At 33.7% G+C, this 19,989-nt stretch overlaps 3 protein-coding genes across 7 annotated transcripts in view; all 3 read right to left on the reverse strand.

The window, feature by feature from the left end:
* LOC112325867 (serine carboxypeptidase-like 18) overlaps positions 1 to 2,435 on the reverse strand; it is a 28,541-nt gene extending 26,106 nt beyond the window's left edge. Inside the window, exons 1-11 of one of the 2 annotated variants that reach the window (XM_024592993.2) lie at positions 2,229 to 2,435; positions 2,002 to 2,147; positions 1,749 to 1,828; positions 1,546 to 1,668; positions 1,131 to 1,233; positions 1,003 to 1,040; positions 803 to 904; positions 630 to 716; positions 370 to 525; positions 208 to 279; positions 1 to 119 (exon numbers count right to left, since the gene is read on the reverse strand). In XM_024592993.2, the coding sequence (XP_024448761.2) occupies positions 1 to 119; positions 208 to 279; positions 370 to 525; positions 630 to 716; positions 803 to 904; positions 1,003 to 1,040; positions 1,131 to 1,233; positions 1,546 to 1,668; positions 1,749 to 1,828; positions 2,002 to 2,147; positions 2,229 to 2,389 (1,187 nt within the window). In that variant the 5' untranslated portion in view covers positions 2,390 to 2,435. The remainder of the gene's footprint in view (positions 120 to 207; positions 280 to 369; positions 526 to 629; positions 717 to 802; positions 905 to 1,002; positions 1,041 to 1,130; positions 1,234 to 1,545; positions 1,669 to 1,748; positions 1,829 to 2,001; positions 2,148 to 2,228) is intronic. The other variant, XM_052449977.1, reaches the window with a different exon arrangement.
* LOC127904895 (serine carboxypeptidase-like 7) lies at positions 62 to 12,714 on the reverse strand. The gene is made up of 4 exons (XM_052449978.1): positions 12,421 to 12,714; positions 12,194 to 12,339; positions 11,978 to 12,109; positions 62 to 207 (listed from the first exon to the last, which is right to left on the reverse strand). The coding sequence occupies exons 1-3, from the start codon at positions 12,579 to 12,581 to the stop codon at positions 12,012 to 12,014; spliced, it is 405 nt and encodes a 134-aa protein (XP_052305938.1). The 5' UTR covers positions 12,582 to 12,714; the 3' UTR covers positions 62 to 207; positions 11,978 to 12,011.
* Positions 10,857 to 19,989, reverse strand: part of LOC18095168 (serine carboxypeptidase-like 18) — a 21,796-nt gene continuing 12,663 nt past the window's right edge. Inside the window, exons 11-14 of one of the 4 annotated variants that reach the window (XM_052449973.1) lie at positions 11,769 to 11,887; positions 11,567 to 11,680; positions 11,167 to 11,236; positions 10,857 to 11,063 (exon numbers count right to left, since the gene is read on the reverse strand). In XM_052449973.1, coding sequence (XP_052305933.1) covers positions 10,980 to 11,063; positions 11,167 to 11,236; positions 11,567 to 11,680; positions 11,769 to 11,887 — 387 coding nt within the window. In that variant the 3' untranslated portion in view covers positions 10,857 to 10,979. The remainder of the gene's footprint in view (positions 11,064 to 11,166; positions 11,237 to 11,566; positions 11,681 to 11,768; positions 11,888 to 19,989) is intronic. The other 3 variants (XM_052449975.1, XM_052449972.1, XM_052449974.1) reach the window with 3 other exon arrangements.

A 19,989-nucleotide genomic window follows, 5' to 3' on the forward strand; every position in this document is an offset into this window, starting at 1 on the left:
CTGTAAATGAGAGCTCGATATGGTTTCTTGGTCAAGTTCCGATGGTAATCAACAGTACTTTCGACATTGTACGAATAGGCCAGGGTCTTATTGCATCTTCTCCAATCCTTTATGGTTCCCTGGTCATGATAGTTTTATTATTTTTCCGCCATGAGCAGAGTGATTTTGAATCTGGAAGGTAATATACTTGATATAGGGCAAGCATACCTTGCGAATATGGAGAGCATCTCGAACAGTTTCATCATTAGCCCACATATAAATGTATACATAATTGTAACTCTACATGCCAATAAGCTGGTTAATAACCAAGGTATGCGATGATTTTTTTATGTGTAAGAGAGAAAAAAGAAAAGAGAAAGTTCAATGTACCCGGCACCAAGGTCCAGGAACACGGGGCCTTGATAGCAGAATATCAGCGTCATCGGCTATGAGAAACCTTGGATCCCATTTCAATGCCACTGGTTTTGGAGATATCTCCTTGCATGCAGGTTCCAGAATTTGTCCAGTAAATACATTCCCAATGCACTATATATAAAGTCAAAAGAGAAGTCAACTTTCATGTTCATAAACTTCAAGTATGATGGAAAAAAATGTTTATCAGAGTTCTGATTTATGAATTGAGCAATCACCTCCTTGATGGCTAATATGTCTTCCATACACGATGCGTTGCTTTGATCTGGATTTAAGTACTCACCCTTGCAATTTTTCATGAAGGACTGGAAAAAAACATGAGAATAGTTTTGCTTATATGAGAGCTAGCTAGCTGGGAAGTTAAAGAGCAGAGCTAGGAGAGGGAATTTACCTCGTAGAGTTTATCTGATATAAGCGCTTTTAGGTGAGCAAAAGGAACTATTGAATTGGTGTCAATCTCATGATCTGTAACTGGGTTTCCAAGCACATATCCCTGAGTTCCAACATGTTTTACAGCCTTGTCAACTACAACGCAAATAAATAAGTAAAACAAACAAAATAAAACAAAGGCGAGCAGAGTTGATCGAGTACTTTGAGGTTTATTGTTGGCTGACGTCCCACTTCATTTCCTGCAAGAAATAAAACAAAAACAAATCAAACACTTATGAATATTACAAGAAAAATAAGTTGTGTTTGGGACAGAAGTAATTAAATACTACCATCAGAAATCTCCTGGACTATGATAGGTGCAACGATGCCTGAAAAGGAGTCCCCAGCAACATAGAGTGGATTTGTAAGAAACTTGGGGTGATCCACGAGCCACTGTGTCACAAACTCATAATGTTAGCCAAATTGTTTTACATTACTAGCTAGTTTACTACTATGCATTTACCTCTGTTGACTAGCATGACTCATGGCACTGCTAACAACCTTTTGAATTTAACAGTTGTTTTACATTACTAGTCAATATGACTTTTATGCTTATCCATAAATCAGTCTCCAGTTGTATTCAATGTTAAAGCAAAAACCCAAAAACCTCTAATTTTAATTAGAAAAATACCCACTTCTGTGGCATTCCTTTTCCTTGACAGACAACTTGTATATCTTGCGATTTAAAAATACACTTTCCCTTACCTTTCTTAAGAACTCATAGGTTTCTGCAGCTGATATTGTATCACTAACATGGTAGCCTTCCCCTGTTGTTGAATAGGAAAATCCGGTACCAACAGGTGCATCTACAAATATTATGTTGGCAATCTGCACGATTACATGAAACATAATTTCAACAGTTACATTTAGTTGCAAATAAATAATTCAAGGGTGCAGAAATTTGTGACCTTTGTCCACGAATACGGGTTCAATGCGAAAACAGGTTTGCCTCCTCCGCTGGATTTTGCATAATCAAATGATAACGGGCCTATTCATTCATAACCACCATTAGGAGAACTTTTAATAGCCTTAAATTTCTGGGATTTTGGCCAAACGAATTAGGAAATAGAGAAATTTCTGTTTTAAAAAGTGCACGATAAGAAGATTGTAGTTACTGAAAACAAGAATTATGGGGTTAGAAAGATGAAGACACCCACACACCAATTTCATATATAAGTCCAGACAGGGCAGAGCATCCAGGGCCACCAGTGAGCCAAAGCACAAGAGGGTCGTCTTTAGGGCTCCTCTCAGACTCGATGAAGTAGTAGAATAGCTGCACGGCTTCCAATTCTCCCACGCCAATATACCTGGACACAGAAAATCATTATCAAAACAGGATAAACTTCACAAAGCCTTGCACCAAAAAGAGAAAAAGTACGTACACTCACCCTGTTTCCAGTACAAATGGAAGGTTACCGTCAAAGCCAGGTAGGGACTTGATTATTGATTTTGATGCAGCGGCATCGGAGAGTAGCAGTAGAGTGAATACAAGGAATAACATCATATTGATTAAGTGGCAATGTGTGTTTCGGAGTCGGATAACGGACATTTCGGTGGTGGCGGGATATATACAGCCCTTTCTTCATTTTCGAAAAGGTTAAATAGCCGGTAGGTATCACGTGTATCTTTCCACCGTACGAGAACTGCAATGGGTAGTGCGATCTTTTTTCTTTCTTTCTTTTTTAATTTTTTTTTTATTTAACTGAAAAGGAGAAAGGTTTGGTATCTAAGATATAATTATATATACATCTAAATGGTGTATGGGGAAATTATTGTTTTCCCATATTTAAATATACTGTAGATAGTTCATACAATATTTTTTTTTTAGTTTTTTTTTTCACTTTTTCTTTTTTTGTTTTCAACTTTCCTTTTTTTTTTTCCAACTTCCCTCTTTTTTCTTTTTTCTTTAATTTATTATTATTTTTTTTTCAAAATTATCTTTGTTGATTTTACTTTTTAAATATTGAGCTGGTTAAAAATTTCGCTTTGTAATTTTTTTCCTTTAAAATACTGTGGATTGCTACAGTGTTTTTCCACATAGTTTTTTATTTTATTTTTTTATTTTTCAAAATTATATTTGTCGATTTTTTTAACATAAAACTAAAGGGTGTGGGGAAATCACTGTTCCCCCACACCCAATACACTATGGATTCCAATAGTAATCTACAGTGCATTCCTCTTTTTTTTTCACTTTTTTATTTTTTGCACTTTTTCATTTTTTTCCAACTTTCCTTTTTTCATTTTTTTTCATTTATTTTTTCTTTTTTTTCCAAAATTATCTTTGCTAATTTTACTTTTTAAATATTGAACTGGTTAAAAATTTCGCTATGCAATTTTTTTCTTTAAAATACTGTGGATTGCTACGGTGTTTTCCACGTAGTTTTTCTATTTTATTTTTTTTATTTTTTAAAATTATATTTGTCAATTTTATTTTTTTTATATTGAGCTGATTGAGATTTAGTTTTGTAATTTTTTTTCTTTAAAACATTATTGATTGCTACAGTGTTTCTCCGCATGGTTTTTTTTTTTCTTTGAAATTATCTTTTTTTTTTAATATTGAGCTGGTTAAAATTACAGTTACAATATATGAGAAAAATACTGTAACTTTCCTCGCAAATTACTATGGATTGCTACAGTGTTTTTTCTCACATGGTTTTTTTTTTCTGTTTTGTTACGTTTTTCTCTAAAATTATCTTTGTCAATTTTATTTTTTAAATATTAAGCTTGTTAAGAATTGCAATTACAAGTAAATACAAGTTTTTCCTCACAAAACACTATGGATTGATACAGTTTTTCCTCACATGATTGTTTTCCAATTTCTTTTGTGTTTTCTTTTTTTTAATATTTTTTTCTAAAATTATCTTCGTCAATTTTTTTTTAATATTGAGTTGGTGAGAATTTAACTTTGTAATAAAGCTTAATCATGTGGGGAAAGCATTGTAGCTTTCCTCACAAAACATTGTTGAGAATTACAATTACAAGTCATTACAAATAAAGCTAAATCATGTGGGGAAACACTGTAGCTTTCATCACAAAATACTGTGAATTATAGTGTTCCAACATGATTTCTTTTCCTTTTTTTTGGTGTTTTTTTGTTATTTTTTTCTTCTAAAATTGTCTCTGTCGATTGGATTTTTTTAATATTGAGCTGATTAAGAATTTAGCTTTGTAATTTTTTTCTTTAAAACATTGTGAATTGTTGCAGTGTTTTCCCATATGATTTTTTTATGATTTTTTCCAAAATTATCTTTGTCGATTTTTTTTTTTGAATATTGAGTTGGTTTAAAATTATAATTACAATAAAGCTAAATCATATAGGGAAAGCATTGTAGTTTTTCTCACACAATACTGTGGATTGCTACAGTATTTCTCTAAATGGTTTTTTATTTTATTTTATTGGGGAAAACATTGTAGTTTTCCTCACAAAACATTGTCAATTATTACAACGTTTTTCCTCATGGGTTTTTTTCCTTCCAAAATTATCTTTGTTGGTTTTTTTTTTTAATATTAAGTTGGTAGAGAATTTAGCTTTGTAATTTTTTTTTGCTTTTTATTAACATAAAAGCTAAATCATGTGGCGAAAACACTATATCTTTCCTCCCAAAATACTGTGGATTACTACAAATCATTTTGTTCGGTCTCTAAGTTTTTTTTATCACCAACACAACTTTTTTTCCGTCATGAAATATTAGCTCCATCATACCTTTAGTTTCTATTACTTATCTAGCGCTGGTTCACAATTATAACACTATCAAATATATTTGTTTTATAAGTTCGTGGCAGCGCACGGGCATGCATCTCGTGTTATATAAACTATACAAATAATATTACTTGCCAATATTACTAAAAAATTACTAAAAAAAGCATACAACGAAAATTTATTAAGAAACTAAAAATCTAGAATTTAGATCCAAAATATAAAAACTATTTTACAAATGGCCGCCAGCTAGTACCTATATTTGTATAATTCACCAATAGCTATGTTACTTTATACTTTCAATTTGTCAAAGAACCATTTCAACCCAATAGCTTAAGCTGTTAGGTGAGGTTCCAGAATATGATTTATATTATTCTCTAACACACCCCCTCAAGTGAAAGCCTTTTTGGGCTTGAAACTTGCACAGACCCACATTACCTTGTGCTTAATTTTTATCAAATAAATAAGGATGATGAGATTCGAACTCGTGATCGCTTAGTCATCAAGGCTCTGATACCGTGTCAAAGAACCATCTCAACCCAATAGGTTAAACTGTTAGGTGAGGTCTCAGAATATGATTTATATTATTCTCTAACACAATTGATACTTTAATTATTGGGCAAGAACTTTGAAGAATGATTATAATTAGCAATTTATGCAAAACACTCATTTCACCAAGACTTGTAAAAGGGAAGCGAAAACAAGAAAAAAACCTTGATTTTTTTTTTTTGGGAGGGGGAATGTGGGATATATATATATATATATATATATATATATATATATATATATATATGTGTGTGTGTGTGTGTGTGTGTGTGTGTGTGTGTGTGTGTGTGTGTGAGCGCGCGCGCGCGCGCGTGGCTTACTCTTAAAATTGTATGGTTTCCAGGGCACTAATTATAAACACTTAAAGAAAGTTTATTTTTAGTTTCTCTATATATCAAATCCGTGCTTTTCTAGAACCCTCCCACGTGTTTTACATATCTCTAGCTAAGTGATACATGTTGTCCAATAAATTTTTTTTTAAAAAAATATACATGCTTTTCCAATTTATCTTTTGATATAAAAAGTTTTCAATCATAAGTCAAATTACTTATATATTTATTTAATTAAATAAATTAGTATTTGATCAAGAGATAATTAAGATTAAGATACTTGGGGTCATAATACGAACATGAACTCAATTGTGTCTAATAACTTTGTTTTTTATGATAATTTTTTTGTCTCTAATCAAACGATTATACATGCTAATAAAAGGTAAAAAAAAGTCGTCAATGAAAGCAAATTGAATAATACTATGAAACCCAATTATCAAACAATCCAAAATTAAGTGTGAAATTGGAAAAAAATAATTTTAAAAAAACAATGAAAAAAAAGATATGAGTCAACTTGGGTTAACTCGCTAACTCAGCAACCATGGGCACAAGATTAGGATAGACCCAAAGAGAGGAAAGTGAAAAAACAAAGTATGAAGATCAATTCCCAAAAAATATATGATGAAGGATGAAATTGAAAAGAATCAGTTCTAAAAAAGGACAAAAAAAGATCAAAGTCAAATCGTACTAACCTTCAAAACCTATGATCGTGGTAATGAGACCGAGACTAACTGTATAGAAGGCAAACACAAAAAACAACGAAGCAAAATTCTCAATAAAAAAAGCTTAACGATGAAACCAAAAAATAATAATTTAAAAATAAAAAACAATGGAAAACAAAATATGATTCAACCTGAGATTGAAATAACCTTACATAAAAAAGTGAAAAAAGCACCATAACCAATTAAAAAAATCAAAATTTGAAGGAAAAAATTTAAAATAAATCAACTCTATGAAAGGACCTTAAAAACACCAAAGTCAACCCGTGTTAAACTTCAAAACCTATTACCCTAGCCATGAGGACGAGACTAACCCTATAGAAGGGGAAAAAATGAAGAAAAATTCTCAAATAAAAAAATGCCAAGGGATTAAATTGGGAAAAAATACAATAAAAAACATTAAAAAAATAAAAAGAATAAGGACCAAATTTGACTTGAAAATCAAATTAAAATAAATGATAAGGATGAAATTGAAGAAGAAATATCAATCAAAATAAGAAAAAAAAACATATAGTAATAAAAAAATAAGAACTAAATTGGATAAACAAAATAAATGATAGGACACACCTATACTTTGACAAGGAGAAGAGAGTGAAAAGAGAGAGGAGAAGAAAATAGTAAATCGAACCCCAACCGAAACTTTGGTGCACACATGCGCCACATAATCATATAAAGGATGTTAGTGCACTTCCAACGTCACATTTGAAGGTTGAGTTTTATCGATGGATGCCACAACATGCGCTGCATGAAGGGTATGTGGGTGGCATCCACTCATTGGCTTATATCAGGCACGCACCAATAACAATTTTTTAATTAATATTTTATATTTATTAAAAGATCAAAGTGCCTCTCGTGCCTTATAAGAATAACAAAAAAAACCAAGATGAAATGATGAAAAAGACCCATAAGGAAGCTTTAAATTTCTTGATCTTGAGAGCATCCAAATGATTTTACTATATATTAAAACTTCAAATTTCAATAAACCCAAACCCCCAACTAATTATTATAAAAAAAATCATTATAAAAATACCAAAACACCCTTGACCCTTAGTGAATAAGACTTAAAATTTTTACTATGCATAGTGAATAAGTCATTTTACTATGCATAAAAAAAATAAAAAGACAAAAACCCTCATTGGCACTGGATTTAAAAATTAAGATTACAATGATAATAAATTAATTTTACCATACATAACAAACATAAAAAGACAAATATATCTCCATCAATGTGATAATAATAAATGGGCTCTATAAAATGACACAAATATCCTCTATAGCTAGGTACTTGACTGGTTTTAAGAGGGGCCAAAAAGAAAAACATTGTGTACTGTCCATGTTGTTGTTTTTCCCACACGTTTTAGTTTTACTTACTAGATGCCATGCCCGCGCGATACCGCGGGCTTGTGGCATGCTTGTGCGTTGTCGTGGGTTTGTGGAAAAAATAAAAAAAAATTATATGGAGAAAAACTGTTGCAATCCACAATGTTTTCAAGGAAAAAACTACAAAGCTAATTTCTTAACCAACTTAATATTAAAAAAATAAAATCAACAAAGAAAATTTTGGAAACAATCATAAAAAAAACGAAAGGAAAAAAAAACCATGCAGGGAAACATTGTAGCAATCTATAGTGTTTCATGAGAAAATATACAGTTGTAATTCTCAACCAGCTCAATATTAAAAATAATAAAATCGATAAAGATAATTTTGAAAAAAATCATAAAAAAAATCATGTGGGGAAACACAGTAGCAATCCATAGTGTTTTAAAGAAAAAAACAGCGAAGCTAAATTCTCAACCAGCTCCATATAAAAAAAAAATTCGACAAAGACAATTCTGGAAAAAAAATCATAAAAAAGGAAAAAAAAACCATGTGGAGAAACACTGTAGCAATACACAGTGTTTTAAAAAAAAACTACAAAGCTAAATTTTCAACCAGCTCCATATTAAAAAAAATAAAATCAACAAAAACAATTCTGAAAAAAAAACACAAAAAAAATGAAAAAAAGAAGAAGACAATTTTGGGAAAAAAAAAGCAAAAGCAAAATGAAAAAAAATGGAAAGAAAAGCAAGTGGGGGAAAGTTAAAACTAAATTCTTAACCAGCTCAATCTTAAAAAAAAAATCAACAAAGATAATTTTGAAAAAAAACATGTGGGGAAACACTGTAGCAAAACAAAAACCATCTAGAGAAACATTGTAACAATTCACAGTGTTTTAAAGAAAAAATCTACGAAGCAAAATTCTTAACCAACTCAATATAAAAAAAAATCGACAAAAACCATTTTGGAAAAAAAAAATTCATAAAAAAAACCTTGTAGGGAAACATTGTAGTAATCCATAATATGTTTTTTAAAAAAATTACAGTACTAAATTCTCAACCAGTTCAATATTAAAAAAAATCGACAAAGATAAATTTGAAAAAAAAAAACACACAAAAAAAATAAAAAACAAAAGAAGAAGACAATCTTGGGAAAAAAAAGAAAAAAGAAATGTAAAACCCAAAATAATATGGGGATAAAACGAAAACAAATGTGCGGAAAAACAAGAAAAAAAGGAAAATAAACAAAATTAAGAAAAAGACAAAACACAAAAAAATTTGACAAAACAGGAAAAAAAAAACCAAAACAGAAAAAAAAAAAAACACATGGAAAAAGCTACAGTATATTCCCTTCACGTTTTAGCTTTAAATTCCCTTCACGTTTTTGCTGTTTGAGTTCTGCAGCAACTCGATAATCCTTTCCTTTGCTCATTCCAAGAAACTGAAATGGGTGGTGGCCGGATACAGCCCTTTCTTCATCTACGAAAACGAAAAGAAGTTGAATTGCTGGTAGGTATCTTTCCACCGTACGAGAACTGAAATGGGTACCACTGACATGATGCGTCTCAAAATTGAAGATGTGGTAAAGAATTTAAAGCTACTATAATTTGTGGTTTCTATATCTAAGATCTAAAGTTATATAAACTATACAAATGAAATTACTTGCCAATATTACTAAAAAAATTACCAGAAAACATACAACGAAAATTTATAAAGAAACTAAAAATCTAGAATTTAGATCCAAAATATAAAAAATATTTAATTTACAAATGAAATTACTTGCCAATATTACTAAAAAATTACCAAAAAACATACAACGAAAATTTATAAAGAAACTAAAAATCTAGAATTTAGATCCAAAATATAAAAAATATTTAATTTACAAATGGTCGCCATGCTAGTAACTTAGCATCCTATATTTGTATAATTCACCAATAGCTATGTTACTTTATACTTTCAATTGATACTTTAATTATTGGGCAAGAACTTTGAAGAATGATTATAATTAGGCAATTTATGTAAAACACTCATTTCACCAAGACTTGTAAAGGGGAAGCGAAAACAAGAAAAAAAAACATGCGTTAACTCATTATCCCTGCAACCATGGACATGGAATTAAGATAGACCCATCGAGAGGAAAGTGAAAAAAAAAGCACAACGAATAATGCCAAAAAAAATATATGTTGAAGGATGAAATCAGAAAATAAAATAAAAGGAGAGATCAAAGTCAACTCGTGTTAATCTTCAAAATACATAATCGTGGTCATGAGACTAGGACTAACCGCATAAAAGGCAAACACAAAAAACAATGAAGCAAAATCCTCAATAGAAAAAGCAAAATCCTCAAACATTCTGATTGGAAACCTCATGTCGATGCATGGTTTTCAAGATTTCATGTTAGTGTTAACTTAAAATTTTACCTATTTTTTATGTAAATTCATTTACTTTATTTAGATTATTGATTTATTTTTCATGAATTGTTAATGCAAGGGTAAATTTGAATGGGATAGAGAAAATTACAATGTTGTGAGGAGGATTTGGGAGAATCACGCTGCTAGGTAACAATGAAAATAATATGATAATTATTTTTTATTTTAAATATTAAAATTTCATTCGTCATTAACTCATATAGAATACGTTTATATCATATAGTTTAAGTCATTTTTGGTATAAGGCACAAAAAAAAAGATAAAAAATATGTCGGAGAAAACGCTCTATCATGCTGGAATGCCGTGACGGTTTGGAAGGATTTCTGGCCGCCATACATCTTGGAGGATACATGAGTGGAATATATTTTTAGCATATGACATCCAAGCATTTCACAGTATGCTCGAAGTTAGGTGTAGGGAACCGGAGCAAGCAAATTCATGGCTCGGATACAATGCACACTAACGGCTTCGTTCCTTTTGTTTCGCATGCGAAATGGATGGTAAGATTAATTTTAATCACATCTATCTTTAATAAATTTGTTCTTATTTATAAATATATTTAACTTGCATTATTTTTTTTCTTATAGGCTACGACTCTCGGACATGAGCCGAGCCCAATGGAGCTTTTTGTGGAGATGCACGTGCGGAGTGAAGACCGCCATAAAGGGGGGCAACAGTTCATCGACACCCATGCTCAATACTTTGTGGTATGTCGACAACCATTTTCTTTCGTAAGTTATTATTTTCTTGAATTGAATTTGATGATTTTAGTTTTTATTTCTAGGAGACATATAATAGACGATTGAGGGAGAGATACAAGGGCGATCCGTCGACCCACCCGGTTTTCAATTCAGATTCATGGATGGCAGCAAGATCATCTGATGAAAAATAAGTAAGGTGTTTTGAAAGTCGGTCTCGTTGAAATGAGAAAATAATAATAATAAAAATGGTAGTAGCTAGAAGGGTCGTTAATCCTGAGTTTTCTGATGTGCAGTAGAAGCTAGATCATATTAAAGATCCCGTTGCTGAAACACGAAACATGGATTTGGGCTTACAATATTTAATTAATTAGTTCATGAGAACGTTTTGGTATTGGTTTTTTTTATAGAGGGTAGTAATCAAACCACCTATCCATCATGGCAAAGCACTGCTCTGGCCTGTATTCTGGCGCTGTGTGACCCCCTCCCTACACCACCACCACCACCACCAATAACAGGCTTTCAAGATACCATAATTGCTTATTTATATTTTTAGATTAAACAGTTAGATAAGCTAATGTCTGTTCTTACCTTCACAGTTGCAAATGTCAGGTCGTATGTTATGTAATCTTGCACATTGTCTGCATACAGCATTGCGTATCTAAAGATGACCCAACAAACAAAAAAGGATTAGTTAATGCCAGTTCCTGTACGTACCTTTGTTTTTTGGGATTCTGTCATTCTACTTTTCTTTTTTTTTAATAATCTCTACCGTTTCAAATGGACATGACACATGTTAAAAATATGTAAATTAATTAATAATATCATTATCTAAAAAATAAAATAAAAGAAACCCAAACTAAAAAATATATTATTTTTCAGAATATTTGTAACTAAATTCTATTTTTTTTTTAATTTTATGATAAATTCCCATTGGTTTGGATTTTGAAAAATAAAATCAAAGGGTGTAAATTAAATGATGGATACTGACCCTGCAACTTGACCATCAACAAACCATGGTTCCCAGTCATACTTAATCGTCAAATTCAGAGATTCTATCCATTCATGCGTGCCAATGTATGGGATAGTCATGTCATGATCGCCACTACACATGTTAAAACAATGGTTAAGATTGCAATAAATGGGAAAATTCATCAGAATTTATAATGTGTTCATATAATTATAAACATTACCTGTAAATGAGAGATCGATATGGTTTCTTGGTCAAGTTCCGATGGTAATCAACAGTACTTTCGACATTGTACGAATAGGCCAGGGTCTTATTGCATCTTCTCCAATCCTTTATGGTTCCCTGGTCATGATAGTTTTATTATTTTTCCGCCATGAGCAGAGTTATTTTGAATCTGGAAGGTAATATACTTGATAGGGCAAGCATACGTACCTTGCGAATATGAAGAGCATCTCGAACAGTTTCATCATTCGCCCACCCATAGATGTATACATGATCGTAAAACTTTTAATAGCCTTAAATTTCTTGGATTTTTGCCAAACGAATTAGGCAATAGAGAAATTTCTGTTTTAAAAAGTGCACGATAAGAAGATTGTAGTTACTGAAAACATGAATTATGGGGTTAGAAAGATGAAGACACGCACACACCAATTTCATATATAATTCCAGACAGGGCAGAGCATCCAGGGCCACCAGTGAGCCAAAGCACAAGAGGGTCATCTTTTGGGCTCCTCTCAGACTCGATGAAGTAGTAGAATAGCTGCACGGCTTCCAATTCTCCCACGCCAATATACCTGGACACAGAAAATCATTATAAAAAAAAGATAAACTTCACAAAGCCTTGCACCAAGAAGAGAAAAAGTACGTACACTCACCCTGTTTCCAATACAAATGGAAGGTTACCGTCAAAGCCAGGTAGGGACTTGATTATTGATTTTGATGCAGCGGCATCGGAGAGTAGCAGTAGAGTGAATGCAAGGAATAACATCATATTGATTAAGTGGCAACGTGTGTTTCGGAGTCGGATAACGGACATTCCGGTGGTGGCAGGATATATACAGCCCTTTCTTCATCAACGAAAAGAAGTTGAATTGCTGGTAGGTATCTTTCCACCGTACGAGAACTGAAATGGGTACCACTGACATGATGGCCGCCACTGACATAAATTTGATTTGTTTCATGAAATGGGTACCACTGACATAAAGAAACTAAAAATCTAGAATTTAGATCCAAAATATAAAAAATATTTAATTTACAAATGGCCGCCAGCTAGTAACTTAGCATCCTATATTTGTATAATTCACCATTAGCTATGTTACTTTAAACAGGTACTAATTATAAACACTTAAAGACAGTTTAATTTAATTTATGGTCAAAATTGTGTTTAGATGTGTTTAAAAAGTTTATTTGTATGAAAAAAATATTAAATTAATATTTTTTTAATATTTTTGATATGCTAATATCTAAAATAATAAAAACAAAACTAATTTTTCTATGTATTTAATTTCGAGCTAAAATTACTTTTAAAAAAGTACTCTACATCACAATAGCAAACCTACACTCTTAATAGTTCCAAAAATATCGTTATCAGTCAATTTAATTTAATTAAGTATAGATTAATTTCACCATACAAAGAGTAAATTTAGGCTTTAGAATTGACAAGTTTTTGAAGGCATGATTTGTTGCTTGTCAATATCTCTTCACCAAACAGTCGTGTGGAATGTTTTGAACGGTAGAGGAAGAAAAAAGAACGTATGACTGACTGTATTCATCTTTTCCTAACAAATCTAAACCAAAGGAAATTTATGTGTTTAGTATTGCAACTGTTGTGATTGTGGGTTGAAAAAAATTATTTTATAAAAAAATATTTTTGATTGAGGTTGATTTGGTATTTATGTATGTTTGGTTAAAACTGTGGTTGAAATTGAGATTGAACAAAAAAGAGTTTAATATGTTTGGTTAATAATACTTTTGAAATTGAGGTTATAAAATAATTTTAAAAAATATATATTAATATTGATGGTTTTTAATTTAAATATTGTAGATTTAACTATTGTTAATTATTACATCATGAAATAAATAATACTTTATATAAAATATTTTTTATTGTTCCATTAAACTATCTACAATTCCATCACATATATATGAAATACATCTGACAAGGACTACAGTTTTTTTGGTTTCTTAAGCGCGCAATAATATCAGGTAAAATATAATCAGGAATAAAATTGGGATTGCGATCAAATTCTGCAAATGCTACGTCATCAAGCAATCTCTGTCTAATTTATGTAGTGTCGTTGAATAATGTTAAACGCTAGTTTTTCTAATAAAACACAATTAAAAAATAATTTTTATTTTTTATTTTATTGGGTCAGATCTGGTTCAATGTATTTTGAGCTTTCAAAAATACAAAAAAAATTGAAAAAAAGAAAAAATTGTTTTTGTCCATACGACCAAGTGTCTCAAAGCTAAAAAATCATATTGTGTTTTTTCATACACCAAAAAACAATGTTTTAGCATGCATTTTGGCTTTAATAACCAGTTTATTAAAGTCAAGAGAACATTGGCCAAAATTTCAAAAAACAACAAAAATTTTATTTTGTTTATCTCTTAGTATCCGGGGTATTACATTACACGTAATGCGTATTCCGGATATTTAATTCTTTTTCGAACAATAGAACGATTAGGTTTTACCGCATTAAGATAAGAACCTCCTTATTAAGGAGGACTTGTCTTGACCCTTAGACAGACCAACAATTAGAAACCACAAAACGACTTTAGATTTTATCAGACAACAAAACAATGCAGCCTACCTTAGGTAGGGCGCAGTTGGGGTGCTAATACCTTTCCTTTATGCAACCAGTCTCCGTACCCGATCTCTGAGACCAGTTAGGGTTCCTAGTGACCAGAATACGAGGTGGCGACTCCCATTCCAATTTTTATTGATAAGAGGCAAGAATTCCTTGCCTCTCCATATTTTGCCAGAGGGATATGACCACATTCCATTTTACCTGAGATGGTGGACGATCGCCGCGACGCCGCACACGTGCGACAGAATGGCGACTCCACTGGGGACCTTGTGGACTAAGCTTTGTTTTGTCTGATTTTTGTGTTATTTTTGGATTTGTTTGTCATTGTTAATATGCAGTTGTTTATTTGCTCATACGCTTTACTTCTGTACATATTTGTTCATGCATTGTATAGAATTGCTTCATGCATCATTCGTATTTTTTTACGAGTTACATTGAAAACTCTAAGTTAAGTGGGGGACTAACAGTTTACCTTACGACTTTTAAGTCAAGGTTTAAGTTTGTGTAAACCCCAACTCTTCGCTGAGTGCTTAGACTGGTAATGATTGGTGCACATGCCATTCCATTACCTACTGAGCCCCCATATTGCCTTCACAAGGGTGATCACTGGGACAGCAAGAGACCCTTTTAGCGACTGAATAGCCAACCTACCCTTGTCACGCAAACAAGAATTAGAACTTGCCTTTAGGGTGTATACTCCTTATGCTTTGTTTTGCATCCAAAACAAACCTTTCCTGAAGCATCTTGAAATCAAGACTTGCGGGTGACACAAGGACCATCACTCAAAAAAAAAATTCATTGTAAAGTGTGGGCAAGAATCAAGATTCTTGTTTCATCATGCAAAAGTGACGATCATATGTCACCCCTCGAAAGGTGAGTTCATCATAGATTACATGTACATGTTCATACATTTGACATGCATACATGCCATGTTGAAATATAGGTCCCCAAAAAGTCTACAACACCAGACTTCGAGCAAGAAACATGGAAGATGAAGAGTGTACTCAACTTGATGCCCATTTTCAAGAAGAGTTGGAGTCTCTGAAAACAAGCGTGACTTGCCTCACTAGCTTACTTGAGCAAACACTAAGAAATACCTCTGGTGAAGGTCCTTCTAACCGACCGGTCACTTTTAATCAGGCTCCTACTACATTTCAGCCTGAAGAAAGAATGAGCGAACATGGTCAAGAGCCTTAGCAAAATCCAACATTTGTGCAGTCAGTGACACCTGCACCAGCCCCAACAGTCATGGAGGCATCTGCTAACGAGTCCCACAAGGCTAAGTCATCTGATAGCTTTGATCAAGCTAAGATAGAGGCGCTGGAAGCCAGACTCAAAGTCATTGAAGGGGTAGACGTATATGACCCGGTACGGGCAGCAGAGATGTGTCTGGTCCCAAATGTAGTTGTCCCTAAGAAATTTCGCATTCCTGAATTCATCAAATACAGTGGAACACAATGCCCCATGACTCATCTCAGGTCCTACTGCAATAAAATGGCAGAGGTAGTACATGATGAAAAACTACTGATGCACTTTTTTCAGGATAGCTTAAGTGGGGCAACATTGAGCTGGTACATGAGATTGGACAACATAAAAATCCAGAGTTGGAAAGATTTGGTGGATGCTTTTGTCAAGCAGTACAAGTACAACATGGACATTGCTCCCGACAGAACCAGCTTGTCCAATATAGAGAAAAAGGACAAAGAAAGCATAAGGGAATATGCTCAAAGATGGCGGGAATTAGCTGCTCAAGTCCATCCTCCACTTCTGGACAAAGAGATGGTCTCTTTGTTTGCCAACACACTCAAAGCACCATATTACGAACATGTGATGGGTAGTTCAGCCCAGCAATTCACTGACGCTGTGGTAGTGTATGAACATATAGAGCAAGGCATCAAGAGTGGTAGAATTTCTACACCCACCGAGAAAAGAGGCTTCGAAAGAAAAGAGGTCCACCATGTTGAAGATGGCTACAGGGGTAGGAAAAACTCATTCCAAAACTACCACACTCCATCCCAAATTGCCTACATCAAAAAACCTGAACCCCAAAACTTTCAAGCCAAAACCGAAAATGGAAATTACCAAAGAGTCCAAGAACAACTACCTTCATTGCCGCTACCCCTGAATGAGATGTATCAAAAGCTATTGAGCATCGAGCATATAGCTCCAGAACCTCTGCCACCTGTGCAGCCACCTTATCCTAATTGGTACAAGCCAGAACTCAATTGTGAATACCATGCTGGTATTGCTGGGCATAACATCCATACTTGCAACGCCTTCAAGAGAAAGCTTCTGCAATTAATCAAGGCCGGGTGGATAGAATTTGAAGACACTCCTAACGTGAATACGAATCCTCTTCCGAATCATGCTGGAAGCAGTGGATTAGAAAAACACTAGCAATGGACTGTTTGGGGAACTGGAAAGCATCAATGGTCCAGCATGGGTGTGGAAATGATAGCATCAATTTTGAAGGACATAAATTTTGACCATAGTGTTGTTCTACATCGTCGTTGAGTCCTCTACACAGAACTTTTGAAAGGAAGGCTAGCGTGAGAACAGATTCACCAATGAAGCCTGCCCTATTATTGTCTTTTGTTTCATGCTTTTGAACAAGACTGTCTATGTCAAATGAGCCCTTGTTAAATAAGATCATGTGTTTCCCTGTGTTCATATCACACTCTTCTTTGTTATTATTACATGTAAATAGCATTTTGAGCACAACTTTTGCTCATAAAACTACAACACAAAGAATCCTTCGGTATTTTCTTTTCTTTCAAAACCATACATAATCTCATATGTTTTCAAGGATATTTTTTTGGGACCTCCAAATTAAGTACAAAAATAAACATCATGTTGGTATTTATCCAAGACAAATGCGTTCTGGAAATTCAAGTGATTCCTTAGAAGGGTAAACATATACCTAGAAAACTTGAAAGAAAAAGACAAAACAAAAACAGAAAAAAAAACCCCATGAGGTGACTTAAAAGCTGAGTTTTATTTGAATGAATAAATCACTTTGTATACGCGCATGAAAGCAAGACCTATCGATCCTCAATGCAGGCATTTGAGATGAGGAAATGCCATCTTTGATAATCCTTTCACAAGGCAGAAATATATCCTTTGCAGTCCCATTTTTTAGCCTAATAACATTTTTTGAAAATAACCTTGACTAGGATCACACCCCACACTGGGGGGCAAATAAGAGAGGTTTTAAAGACCATCAATAGGAAAAGACTTTATTATCATTCAGACAAAGCAGTGAAGATGAGTGCTGGAATTGATCATGTAAATTTTAGTCTTTCATTATCATCCAAATAAAACGGTGACGATAAAAGCTGTGATTAAAAAACCAAAGGTTCCAAAAGATTTGAGCTTCTCATAAAAACAACTGAGGTGATTATGCTTAACCAAACAAAAATGAAGAAAACAAGGAGAAAGAGCCCAAACCCGATACTGGGGGGCATGAAATCCATTTTGAAAAGAAAGTCAAAAGAAAAGGTCAGGGAATAAGCATAAGTGATCCTTAGTCTTAAAATCCCTCAAACACCTTTTTGAGCCTGCAAAATATCATTTTCTTTATAACCAATAGCCTAAGCCTACATTACATACCTAATAAAGCCCTTTCTGATCAAAGGCAAGCAATCTGGATCGGTAGGCAGTGCTTTCTCATGCGGGTCAAGTCATTATTCATGCAAATAAAATAAATGCTTTGAACCGATTCGGTTCTCAATAACCCTCAAATTGAAATTTAAACTTTTTGTGACCAACTAGATGTTACTTCATCTTTAACCCAAAAGCAAACACAAAAAGCTTTCATCATTTCAAGAAACCTGTCAATAGGAATCGCTTGAATTTTTTAGCACAAGTTTATTTTGAACCAATGTTAAAATGATTTTTGTGGTTGGAATAACTTGGAAGTTCCAAAATTTTGCATGGGAACATTTCCTTATACAAAAAACCCAAACTTACTTTCACATATCCTCACCCCAAAGTAAACCAAATTTGAACACTTGGGGGGCATGATAAAGCTGGGGGGCAATAAAAAAACATATGGTAAGGTTGGCTTTATGATTCCCTTTTTAAGAAAAATGTCGGGCAAAATTGGCAACCCTTGAGATAAAGGGTGGAGGACATAGAAGTATGATGGCATCAAACCCTTCTCAGAGTTCAAGAGCACAAGATATGACTCGAGTAGGCAAAAGTGAAAAGGCCATCAAAGTTTACTACCAACACTCCAACTTTTGAGAAAAGAAAGACACCATGAAGAAATTGGGGCCTATATTTCTCAGGTAAGTATACATACATATCAATCGTAATGCATTGCTTTCAACATTTCAGCAAATTGTTAATCCATCATCAAACTCTTAGGTAGTGTGTTTTTTTTAACCCTACCTCTTTTTTTAGTGCGCCTTTGAGCCCTCACTTCCTTTTAAGTGCGCCTTTAAGCCCTCACAACCTAGGTAATGCGTTTTTTCTAACCCTACCTCCTTTCGAGTGCGTCTTTGAGCCCTCGCCCATCTGGGTAGGTCACCCATTACAACTCGACCATTCTCCATGTTTTTATCTGGGTAGGTCACCCATTATAATGCGACCATTCCTCCACTTGGGTAGGTCACCCATTACAACACGACCACTCTTTCTTTTTCCATTTCTGGGTAGGTCACTCATTACAACTCGACCATTCTCCATTTTTTTATCTGGGTAGGTCACCCATTATAATGAGACCATTCCTCCCCTTGGGTAGGTCACCTATTACAACACGACCACTCTTTCCCTTCCCTTGGGTAGGTCACCCATTACAACACGACCACTCTTTCTTTTTCCAATTTGGGTAGGTCACCCATTACAATTCGACCAATTCTCCATGTTTTTATCTAGATAGGTCACCCATTACAACACGACCACTCTTTCTTTTTCCATTTTTGGGTAGGTCACCCATTACATTTCAACCAATTCTCCATATTTTTATCTGGATAGGTCACCCATTACAACACGACCACTCTTTCTTTTTCCATTTTTGGGTAGGTCACCCATTACATTTCAACCAATTCTCCATATTTTTATCTGGGTAGGTCACCCATTACAACACGATCACTCTTTCTTTTTCCATTTTTGGGTAGGTCACCCATTACCATTCGACCATTTCTCCATGTTTTATCTGAGTAGGTCACCCATTACAACTCGACCATTCCTCCACTTGGGTAGGTCACCCATTACAATTCGACCATTTCTCCATGTTTTATCTGAGTAGGTCACCCATTACAACTCGACCATTCCTCCACTTGGGTAGGTCACCCATTACAATACGACCACTCTTTCTTTTTTCATTTTTGGGTAGGTCACCCATTACAACTCGACCATTCTCCATGTTTTTATCTGGGTAGGTCACCCATTACAATGCGACCATTCCTTCACCTGGGTAGGTCACCCATTACAATAAAACCACTCTTTCTTTTTTCTACTTGGGCAGGTCACCCATGAAAATAGACCAGGGTAAGCGTGAGTGTGTGGGCAGGTCGCCCGTGAAAATAGACCGTCTTTTTTCAGAAAACAAAGGATTTGGACACACATGGATTTTGGTTCTGGTTAGAGGGGATTGGCAAAAGGAATCTCAGTTTATCCCAACCACACACA

The sequence above is a fragment of the Populus trichocarpa genome, chromosome 1 (genome assembly GCF_000002775.5).
Source record: "Populus trichocarpa isolate Nisqually-1 chromosome 1, P.trichocarpa_v4.1, whole genome shotgun sequence".
Taxonomy (NCBI): Eukaryota; Viridiplantae; Streptophyta; class Magnoliopsida; order Malpighiales; family Salicaceae; genus Populus; species Populus trichocarpa.